Source organism: Schistosoma haematobium, chromosome 1 (assembly GCF_000699445.3).
Source record: "Schistosoma haematobium chromosome 1, whole genome shotgun sequence".
Taxonomy (NCBI): Eukaryota; Metazoa; Platyhelminthes; class Trematoda; order Strigeidida; family Schistosomatidae; genus Schistosoma; species Schistosoma haematobium.
Genome location: NC_067196.1, coordinates 64,799,842 through 64,812,304, shown reverse-complemented (window position 1 = coordinate 64,812,304; position 12,463 = coordinate 64,799,842). Strand labels below are relative to the sequence as shown.

General features: G+C 34.4%; 1 protein-coding gene across 1 annotated transcript in view; it reads right to left on the bottom strand.

The window, feature by feature from the left end:
* Nucleotides 1–12,463, bottom strand: part of COL4A1_3 (collagen, type IV, alpha) — a gene marked incomplete at both ends in the record, with an annotated part of 40,768 nt that overhangs the window by 930 nt on the left and 27,375 nt on the right. The window contains 8 exons of the mRNA XM_051218557.1: nucleotides 1,116–1,202; nucleotides 2,144–2,459; nucleotides 4,099–4,574; nucleotides 5,631–6,004; nucleotides 6,150–6,456; nucleotides 7,399–7,718; nucleotides 9,570–10,475; nucleotides 12,142–12,246. Of these exons, the coding sequence (XP_051074822.1) occupies nucleotides 1,116–1,202; nucleotides 2,144–2,459; nucleotides 4,099–4,574; nucleotides 5,631–6,004; nucleotides 6,150–6,456; nucleotides 7,399–7,718; nucleotides 9,570–10,475; nucleotides 12,142–12,246 (2,891 nt within the window). The remainder of the gene's footprint in view (nucleotides 1–1,115; nucleotides 1,203–2,143; nucleotides 2,460–4,098; nucleotides 4,575–5,630; nucleotides 6,005–6,149; nucleotides 6,457–7,398; nucleotides 7,719–9,569; nucleotides 10,476–12,141; nucleotides 12,247–12,463) is intronic.

The following is a 12,463-nucleotide window of genomic DNA, read 5'->3' as shown; positions in this document are numbered from 1 at the left end:
AAAATGAAGATTATAAGGGAATCAATGAGTTTGAGATGGTGGAGGAGATTTGTAGCTCAGGTGAATGATTTAGGTGGTGTTTTGTTCTTTGGGCTGGATGCTTTCGTCGTGGAGCTTTCATCGTTTTTCTGAACGACAGCATCAGCACAAACTTCAGGTAGAAGTGAAGTGTTCGAATTCCTCCACATATGGTTCATACTACATAGGACAAAGCGGACAGCCTCTTCAATTAGCGGTCAAACGCCATGATATTTCCTCACTTATATCAATGCATGTGGACAACTGTGGACACACATTCGACTGGAAAAATGTGGAAATCTTGGATAGAGGCAATTCTAAAAATACCAGGAAATTTTTAGAAGCTTGGCAATCAACAAGCACATTGAAATTGAACCAATTTATCAACCAATCAGGAAAATTATGGACAAACATATGACCAAAAATGAAATCAATAGGAGATACAATAAAAACAAAGAAGTAAACAATGACAGGTTTAAGGTCTACAGAAACCAATCAACATTGAGGTCTACAGGACAAGCTGTGAACCATATATGGAGAAATTCGTACACTTCACTTCTACCTAAAGTTTGTGCTGATGCTGTCGTTCAGAAGAACGATGAAAGCTCTACGACCAAACCATCCAGATCAGAGAACAAAACTCCATCAAAATCAATTAGTCTTTATTTATGTTCATTATATCATTTGAAATTTTAGCATCAGCATATTAATTTATCAATTTATTTGAATTGTGAAGGAATGAAAGCATACTTAGAAGAAAACTGACTTAAAACTATTTATTCAAAAATAGTCTGCATGGTTATTTTTGAGTACAAACTAATGAAAAACTTATTTTATTCTTAATCCAACTTTTCAGAGCACATTAATGGTATTAATCTCGGATAGCTAGGTTCTAATAAGTAAATTTGGCTAAGAACTGTCAAACAACTGTATTTTAGTACTGTACTTAGACTATTGTAACATTAGACTATGTTATTCTGAATTTTACGGATACGATGTGAAATAAGATATATTTTGGTTAGGCTGAATAGTATCACAAAAAAGAATGAAAACATTATTAGAAATAAATTATTCAATTTCATGTTGAGAGAACTCACCATAAGGAAACTACTTCCAGGCCATAAAGTGGACCAACCATCAGGACATCTAGGAATCTCCAATGTTTGCGAATGAAAAGCATAAAGCTAAAAGGAAATAATTTGTTAGATGAAGTAAATGTATATTAAGTTCGAATTTTTAAAAGGATCAAACACATATAGGCAAAAATAATTTTGTAATGAATGCCTTAGATTGTCCTAAGAATTTAGTGATTTGACGGTAACTGATTAATGCATTACAGAACTGAATAGAAAAGGAATTGAAAACGTAGTATATATGGAGAAAAAACTATACTTCATAGGCGAAAAGATTTAAGTTTTTGATTGGAATCATGAACCGATTGGTGTTAGGCCACCACTGAAAACGTGGAAGAACTGGACGGCCGTTTCGTCCTATTATGGAACTCCTCAGCAGTGCGCATCCACGATTCCGTCCAGTGCTTCCAGGTTTTCAGTGGTGGTCTAACATCAATCGGTTCACGATCTCAGCCAAAAACTTAATAATCTTCACAACCCCTATACTGATAAAGAGATTTGAATAAAATTCCAAAAATAATTTTGTTTTATTTATTTTTGTTATAGGACATACTAATCCATCAACTTGTCATTCAGACTTATCATATGAGAACAGTTACAATATATAAAAATATACACAACAGAATTTACAACCTAAACAAAAACTAAAATATGTAACACATCTGATTTATTTAGTTAATTACTAACATAATCTAAGATAGGGTAATATGAGTTTAGATTGTCCAGAGCTATTATGTAATAACCTGTTGCCTGGATTGAAAAGCATACGATGCTAGTTTAACATTCAGCTAGGATGTTTCTAGTTTAATTCAGCTATCCGAAAACGCTAATCCTCATGAAGTATTTTCTAAAGTTTGTTTTAGAGTATTAAGTATCACACTAAACAAATTTCGCAAATAAAACAGGAACCTGAATTTCAACATACAGAACAGAGGTAAAATTATATTATAACAAAACAGAAATAGTAATATGTGTTGTTGAGCATAACTCACTTTACTAGGAGCTTCACAAACTGCACATCGACTTATATGTCTTTGAGTTTCATTTGCTGGAACTGGATTCCACATCATTGGTTCTTCTTCTGTACTTAGCCAATAGCTTCGATCATTTCGTTGAGCATAATAACAATTTTCTTGTTTTTCGCAAAACATAAACGGTATTGGATTAAATAATTGTAGACATGAACCAGGACTAGCCAGATCATTGACATGAGCACGATCCGATCCAGTCATACTTAGAAATGAATAACCATCCCATAATTTACGAGTTGATGATGGACATGACGGGATGCGTGTAGTCTGACTATGACTGAAATTTGAAATTATGTATCACTGATTAGTTTAATATTTATTCAAACATTTTTCGTTGAAGTTTACTGTAATGAATTTCTGAATTTTTATCAATCATTTGATAATTTCGAATATATTGAGAATTGGGTAGATTGTTATGAATAAAAGTAATATAGTTGTAATATCCCAATGAGTAGAAAAATTAGATTTTCTGACGTTTCGTGACTTAGTGTAAGCCACTTCTTCAGCGAATAAATAACCAAACTTGGATTAGTTTTATTCTGGTTATTTATTCTCTAAAGAAGTGGCTTACACTAAGTCACGAAACGTCAGAAAATCTAATTTTTCTACTCATTGGGATATCAAAAATATATTATTTATTTTTATCGATCATGTTTCAATATGACACAGGGCGCTACAGATTCAAGTCTCAAGAGGAACAACTGAGTCGATACCATGAACTTGTTTGTTTATAGAATTATAACAACTATAGTAGTAGTTGTAGTGGATCATAAACATAATGGGTAATTTTTGTGTAATTAATTTAAAACGAATTTGTACAAGTCAGGTATTCATAAAACATTAGATACACATTTGAACGAGTCATTCTGATGATTATCTTTGAATATCATAACATGCATGCTATTTTATTTATTTATTGTGTAAATAAACTTCGTTTCATGTCTCAGTGTGTAGATACAATTCTACAACTACGACTTTGGTTTTCATTGTATTAATATATATGCGTTTACCAATAAAGCTTGTTTACTAGTATTGACTTGTAGTTTATCATTGCAATCTATATATTTTTAGATTAGAGTTTATCCTACTCTACCTTGAACATTATTTTCATCATGTATTATCATCTGACGAGGTACATAGAAAACCAAGAAGCAATCGATGGCTGTTTCGTCCTAGTATGAAACTCAGCAAAACACATCATTCCAGCAGGGATCGAACCAAGAATATGTGTATGTACACACATATTTTTGTATGCAGTTGACAAGAAATGATGATATTTTGATTGCAGTGTTCATACTTCCATTGTGTGGTCCATGATTAGAGAAAGAAAATTGAATTCACCAACTGAAATGGATGATTAGAATTAAAAACTAAGCCAACACGTTGATCTCTGATGGAATAAAAGAAGTTGACGGGCACAATCAAAATCTAATGATACTGAATTTGGAATAATTGTCAAGGTTTAGTAGCATAACCTTGATTTTATCAGTGTGTAAGTGACCTATCAAATCCATATCTTCTAACCATTTACTTCTTAGGTGATATCTAAACATACATTTATGTTTAATGTTTTAAATATAAATATAACATTTCATTGTAGTAAAAAATATAACTTGATAGCTAATTGTTTTAGCCTTTGATACCAGTTCAATTGTGACTTTGAGTAAATAACTCGGTCTTCTGAGCAGTTATCAGTTGGACACACTATTTCATTGAACATCATCTACTGGTCAGTGTTTCATTTATCTTTTTAATAACCTTGGAAACGCACATTTTTAAAACACTCAAAGCTATCCCTCATATAAGAATATCTTCGACTACTGCTAATAACAGTGTCACGATTGTTATAAATATTGATCAACGTATTACTTTAGTTTAAAAACACATAAAACACGAAGTAGTACGTTTTAACTCACACAGTGAATAAGTGTCCTGTGTTACCACGTGTGTCTCCAATGCCTCCTGGCGCTCCTTGTTCTCCAACTAGACCAACATCACCTTTTGGTCCTTCTGGACCCATATAGCCCTTCTCACCCGGGGGACCTGGGTAACCTTTTGGACCTACTGCTGATGGTTCTCCGATATCCCCAGGTTCACCTCTTGGGCCGGGAGCTCCAGGAACTCCATCGATTCCTGGTAAACCTTTGGGACCCATAAAGCCATCATCTCCTCGTATCCCTTTTTCGCCTTTTAGTCCCAAAACAGAGACCGCAGCATCGCCTTTAGGACCTTGTAATCCCAGTCGGCCTATTTCACCCTTTATTCCTTTACTGCCTTTATCCCCTGGAAGTCCTGTAGGTCCTCTGTCACCTTTCTCGCCGACTTCACCTGGTCTACCTGTTTGACCTGGGAATCCTTTAGTACCCTGTTCACCTTTTAAACCTGGTAATCCCTTTTTAAAAGATAATGTTATACAATTACACCGTTTAACTTCATAATTTAACTATTTATACAACTGAACAAAGAAAATATGAGAAATAATTTATAAAATAGGTGTTTATTACAAATTTTGCGATACGTTAATTATTATGTTGAGGAAATATTCTTCCCCCTTCAAAAATACTCAAAGTATTACTTGAATAGGAAATTTTAATTCTGGGTTTGATAGTCAATATAAGTTTTATATATGTAAATTAGAGATTAGAATATAAAAGAATCTCAATGCTTTCATTATTTATGAGTTATCTTATATTAGTAGTCATATATTCTTAAAAGCTGAAATAGATATTTTATTGAAAGCGATGCAACTCAGTAAAGGGAGTATTCTTTTCCACGATAATATTTTCTTAAACTTTAGAATCGCATTTATATTTAATTTTGAATATGGTAATATTTAATTATAAAGTAGTGATGTATTGTTATCAAAGATAGTCAAGACATTTATAAATATTGAATATTAATAGTCTGTAGTGTTTTGGATATTCGTTTGGTAGGTGAACATTTTGTAAGTCAATATAGTTTGTTACACAAGAATAAGTGAATTGACAAGTGGATAATTAAGTGGGTTAAAGTGATAATCTATGCTCTTTACTTCAAAGAATGAGGTACTTAATGGGGGAATGATTAAGAGCTCTGTGAAATGAAAAGTCCTTCTCTAGGATCTGGAAATTCTACCATTCAGCATCTCCTGTTCGAATTAAATATTTACGAACAAAACTGTCTTGGGAATTGTGGAAGTTATTTTCTAACTGACGTTTTGAATCTAGGTTACTATTAACGAACCTGAATGGGAAAATGTACTCCATAAGTGTTTCTTGAATTTTATTAAATGTAATAATATAAACTGACTAGACTTTTGGCACTAGGATAATTTATAATATAAAATCTTGTGGGTATTTAGTTAAAATGGTAATTATGTATACACACAAATCGTGTTAAGCTGGACGTGTGCAACAAAAACCTCGCCAAGTTACACCAACGTGTAAGAATTAATCCCTTCTCAACTTACTTTTCTACCAATTGATCCATCAAACCCTTTAGGGCCACGTTCTCCTTTAATACCTGGGGGTCCGTCAGCGCCTCTTGGACCAGGTTCACCAGGCTCTCGAGGTGAAACACCTTTGATTCCTTTAGGTCCTCTCATCCCGGGGACCCCAGGTCTACCTGTAGGCCCAGGACTTCCTTTCTCCCCAGGTGCTCCGAGTAAATCTGGACCGGGTTCACCCACTTCACCTGGAGCTCCTCTCATTCCGGGTTCCCCGGGCTCACCTTTGCGACCCACGGACCCAGGTGGTCCAAGCAAACCACGTTCACCTTTTGGTCCGACTGGGGATCTTGACAATTCACCTCGGTCTCCGGTTGGACCACGTTCTCCGGGTGGACCTAGTGTAAACAAAAGTAAACGAAAATGTTTTTGAAAGACATTTTTAATGTTTATTATAAGATGGAGCAAAATGAAAAAAAATTAGACATTAGTCACATACAGTCAGTGATCTGAAATGTTGACCATTATATTTCTTGAACTTACCAACTGATCCCGGAAATCCTTTAGGGCCGACAAATCCCTTAGGACCTTTTAAACCTGGTTGCCCCTCAGTTCCTCTTGGTCCTGGTGGTCCGGGTACACCTTTTTCTCCCTTCGGACCCATAGGTCCTGGTTGACCGGGTAGTCCATCTTTGCCAGATATCCCCTGAACTCCCTGATCACCTTTTGGACCTTGTAAACCTTTAGGTCCAGGTGGACCTACTACACCAGGTTGACCTTTTTCACCTTTTGACCCAACATCTGCTAATCGATCAGTTGTACCACGTAAGCCCTTTTCACCTTTATCGCCCTAAAATATGTAAAGTAAATAACAATATCTTATGAATCAGATGTATTCTCAGTAATTTAATAGTTCGTACTATATTAAAAAGCAAAAAACATCAATATTAATATTTGAAAACACCATCTATACAAACTACTTCTATGATGCACTTAGTGAATGTCTAGTAAAAACCTTTATTATCATCGTGAGATTGAGTTATTATAAAATAGTAATAATCTAGTTATAGTTAATAAGCCATTTGTTTATACCATGAAAATTCATGGTGAAAACTAAAGCACCTAAAGAGTTCGGTTAAATAATCTTGTGCTAATTAAAATCTAACTCTAAAAATGACTTTCTAATGTTCTAGAAAAAAGAAAATTTTGCATTCATTTTATGATTGAATATAAAGAGCATAAGGTTTTGTTTATTATAAAACAATTATATTTCTGATGTAAAAAAGTGTAACAAAATCAATGAAATCTGAAATTCAATAAATTGAGATGTGATACCTGTAAACAAGTAAGTCTCCCTTAATCTTACTTTTAGTTGAAACCAATGAATGATTTTTTGTCATATTTACAAGTGAACCACATTTTCTAGAAATCAATAAATTGTTTATTGCCAAGTGTTTGTTTTTTGCCTCAAATATAGGATACAAATTATCTTTTAGGCTTTGTTCACATATCTGGACTCACATAATACAGGAACCCTGACTAATAAGTGATTCAATCATGCTCCGTTTACAGCAAAATGTGAATATCTACGTAAAAATTCTCATAATGCCTCTATAATCAACTTGAAAATAGTCAATATATGAAAAAGTAACCTAAAACCAAATGTAAGCAGAAATAACTTGTATTTTATTGATCCAACAATCAATTGGTCAGTACATATCAGGACATAGAAATTTGTCTCAATAAACAAGACACCGTAAGGATAACAAGAGAATAAATCAGAACATCTTACCAATGGTCCAGGCAGCCCTGGTAGTCCTCTTGGTCCTAAATCGCCAGGTTCACCGACTATGCCATTTCGACCAGGACGACCAGCTGGACCAGGCACTCCATGATCGCCTTTTTCACCAATGGGGCCAGTAGGACCAGGGTCACCGGTCTCTCCTAATGGACCCATTTGACCTGGTTTACCCTTTATTCCTGGTAGTCCTTGAGCACCTTTTAATCCTTTTTCACCTTTCTCACCTTTTTCGGCTACTCCGGCTAGACCTGGAAGACCTTTATTTCCAGGTATTCCATCATCTCCTGGTTCACCTGGGAAACCTTTTATACCTATAATGATATGAAAGTAAATGTTCAAAGTACCTGAAGCAACTAAATCTGAAAAAAACACTTTAGGTCAATTACCAGAGTGGTAGAAGTTTTTTTTGTGAAAATATACTTTACCAGCAACTTTAAGAGACTGTAAAATTTTACCGAGTTATCTGACATGAAATGTTAAATGCATGGATTATTTATTATAAATAATCAGAAGAATAAAGTCGGATTTATATATCAGTGATGTCTTTTTGTACGATGTACCTTGAGCAACACCCCACATACACCATTGGATAAACCCTAAATACCTTAAAATATGCTCACTGTATGATTGTTTATTCAGGAACAGGTGTTACTTGTAATTTAGCTTTCTCACCACTTCATGTTCATTGTATAGTTGAACAACAAATATGAATACCAATTTTAAGCCACTTAAGAACTTAATATTTGTAAGTTTTACTCAGCTCTTAATAAAGCAAATGCAAGGTGTCACGTCGTTTTAAATTTTGTGCAAAAATTGAAGTCATTTTATCTCATTTATTGGTCGGTAAAGAATAGTTTTACTAATTTTTCTACTTTAGATTTTAACTCGTGCTGTTACGTGGTTCAGATAATCTTGTCGTACAGTTCATTCGTCTATTGAACTAATCGCCATAATCCGTTTTGCCACTTTCTTATAACAGTTTTATATTACTTTAAAATGTTTCTAGAAGGTAATATTTTTTCTAAATATCAATTCTTCTCAATCACAGGTTAAACTGTGCTTACTGTTATTTTGTAGATAGGTGATACATAAGGTTCAGAGGGAGGGGGGAGACAATTATATTTGCTGTCGATTCGTCTACTCTCAGTACAAATCCATTTTACTCATAGTATTACATCGGCTCAGCTGTATCATCTAATTAGTTGACTAAACTATGAAACAAAATGAACGACTTCTTATAAAATTATGAATCAGATGCTTTACTATTTAAGTCAGTTAGTTAGTTCATGTTGTATTTCTGTTGTTTTAAACCTTTTATATTGGATATGATTAAAAGTTAGTCAACTGTTCACTGTTATTAACCTATAGTACATATAATCATGTCTAAATTAAACGATCCAAAAAATAAATTAGTTCAATTTCGCACATGCAATGTAATCCATCTTTGCTTATAAAGCTTGTGACTTCAGGCAATATCGAGGCAGTCCCCACAGGATGCACATATGTCGACAAGAGACCGATCAATTGCAGATACAAGTAAACAACACCAAGTGAATATAACTTTACCCCATTTCACAAGCATGTGTCAACCAGGACTCAGTAGATAAGTGGAAAACGCGATGGCGTTTGAAGTGAACGGTACTGGGTTCGAGTACCAAAGTGAACATCAACTCAGATGCAGGTACATCCAGCTGATGAGTCCTAAGTGGGACGGAACGCGCGTCCTGAATTCCACTGCTAGCCACTATCCATCTTTGATTGAAATTATTGAGATATTTCAGAATACAAAGGAATACCATATGATAACTTGACTATAATTAATATAATTTAGAATAAATCGTTATAAATTCATTTTTAGTTCCAATAGTATAGTGAATTTACTCACAATTATTATAGTTCGATATCCAGTAAGTTGATACCTTCATCTCAATAACGATTTATTACCACTTTTTTGTTACAATCGACCAAAAGTTAAGTATACTCAAATAAAAATAGTTATGATTTTGTTTTCATTGTAGTCTCGTGTCATTAAAAAGGTTGTACTTGATAAACATTCCTCTACTTATCACACAAATCATTTCATACTATATCACTAAAAATATTTCGAAATAAATGGCAAAATGTACTAGATACACTGTTTTACGAAAGTAATAATTACTTGCCTTTGAGTCCTGGTAAACCTTTTTGTCCTTTAATTCCAACTCCTCTCCCTCCTGGTTCTCCTGGAAGTCCTTTAGGACCCATTAAACCAGGTAATCCTTTAGGTCCTGGTGATCCAGGAAGACCTCTTGGCCCCTCATCACCAGTTTCACCCCTCGGCCCTTCTACACCATCATCTCCAGGTTCTCCAAGCAACCCCTTGGGGCCAAATGTTCCAGGTTGGCCAGCATCACCTTTTTCACCAGGAGACCCAGGTGCTCCACTAGGTCCACTAGGACCAACTTTTCCAGGTAACCCTGTGTTTCCAGGTAAACCTTTCGGCCCTTCAGGTCCACGAGGTCCTGGTGGACCAGGAAGGCCTTTCATTGCAATTGTAGGGAATCTGTCTTCTCCTGCATCTCCTTTAGGGCCATCGACACCAGGAAGACCAGTTTCACCTTTTATACCCTTTGGCCCTTTCATTCCTTGATAGACCTCACCCGGCTCTCCAGTTTCCCCCTTAGGTCCTCGATCACCCATTTCACCTTTTGGACCATCCAATCCTGGTAATCCATCAACTCCCCTGTCTCCTTTTTCACCTTTAATACCCGGAACCCCTTTTCTGCCTGGAAAACCAGGGAATCCTGGTGCACCTTCCTCACCTTTTTCTCCGATCGCTGAGGAACCGGGTAGACCAGATGGACCTCGTTCACCTATATCACCAGCAGTTCCAGGAAGACCTTTTGGCCCAACCAGACCTTTTATTCCCTTTCTTCCTGGTTCTCCTGGTGGACCTGGAATACCTCTCGGTCCTTTGGGACCCATTAAACCTTTGTCGCCCCGTTCACCTGCAGCTCCTGGTAGACCAGGAAAACCTGGTTTCCCCTGTTTTCCAGGTATTCCAGCAATTCCTTTCTCACCTTCTCTGCCTATAAAATAAAAACAAAGTACGAAATATTTTAAAGATCACACTTAAATATAATTCTTATAATTTTTCTCTTTTCAGTATCGCGTCACCAAATATACACCTTTCTTGCCTCGTAAACACAATATTAATTGTCATGTTCAAATTCACTTGCGACATCAGAACGGTTTCAAACATCTGTATAACACTAAGTAAATATCGTTGTTATTGTAACTCTTAGATAATAAACGAAATGTATTTATTTTTAATGAATCCTTTTCCTAGTCACTGAAGTTTTTTGAAACTATAATCAGTGTAGGCATGACTTCAGTTAAAACTATCAGTTAGGAAAAATTTAATAAAAAGCTGTGTATTACATTTAAGTCAGTCCACAAGATTCATTTTATGATTTTAGGGATCAGTTTTAATAAAAGCTATCACATTTAATCTTGACAGTTTGAAGTACTGATTCTCGTCGCAAATTAAAACTAACTTATTGTATCTAACTATCAAATAGTGTTTTTTTCAAAAACGTATAAGCTAGATCAGTAGCAGTATTGCGTATCTATATACTTACAAATATCTGATTGAAGGTTAAGGCATTACTAACGTACAGTTAATAGTAACACCCTAGTTCTATGTATTCACTTTGGACCTATCTATTATTAGAGAGTATTCAAAACACTTCCTTATTCGTTTTGAATTACAAGCTCAACTCTACTGAGTATGCTATTCAAAATATTCCATGTTGGGCATAAGGATTACATAGGGGTTCTTTAATATAAATTCGTTTGTATGTACATAAATTCCCAGTTAATTCACAAATTATCTCTATATAGTCAATGATATTCATCGTAAATTATTGTCTTCTGCACTTTCTAGTCAATTATTATTGGCTGTTCTGATTTCTAGAATATGACAAAACTTGGTAATATACATCATTGATAAAAGTCAATTTTTTGATCATTTTACGTTAAAACCACATTGTTTGAAATGTACTCACAAATTACAAACTGATTGACCAGAACTATTACACAATCGTCGTTAGTTTAGCATTTTTGTTTTAATGAGACATTTGAAAGTATGCACTAATTAACGAACTTACGTAATGGTATATAATTAAACATAAAAATCAAGCATTTAATCTTATTGTTGGCATACAGAATCACATCAATGCTAAACATTTAGTAATAAGTGAAAAGATTGTTATTCTAAAAATAGTACTAATGATACGAACTATTGTGTTATAAGACAATGAGGCAATATCAGTGAAGTTTACAATATAAAAAGGAATAACATTTGAACATCAGATTTTCTTAATCACTGATCGTTCAGTATATGTGAGGTAAATATTGTGGTTAGTTGTAAAGTTATTAGTAAGTGAAGTGAAGCATATCTTCGGCATTATGGTTATACGTTAATTAAAGAGACAGTTTCATTCTTCTCTTCTAAATTTTTGTATTGCTAGATGTATAAAATTAGTAAGCAAACGGTAATAGAAATTAAAACATAACAGTGAATCAATTTATTGCTCTGAGAGATGTGTAATACTGTGCATTTGTGTAAATGGTTTATTAATAAACTATTCAGCTATCAACTCATCTATACAATCACTTAGTATAAACTCAATCATAGGATTACGTAACTGAGAATCAATATTCAATTTGAAAATTATGCCAAGAAAGAAGTACCTTTTTCTCCTGGGAATCCTGATAATCCTTTATCCCCTGGGTATCCTTTTGGACCGGTTTCACCTTTAACATACTCGAATAGTTGATCAACAATATTATCCATTCCTAAATAAAGGAGCAATATGCAAATAAGAATGTGATATAATATTTCTATAAAAACTGATTTTGATTTTTCTGTACTTTAATTTAGACTATACTGGGAAATCAGAAAGTCATATGATGTGAAAAAAACATCTCTGAGATCATTACAAAACTTATGGAATCCGAAGGACAAATCAGCTGAGGAAGTATAATGTCATTTGCGAAAGAAATTGTACCGACT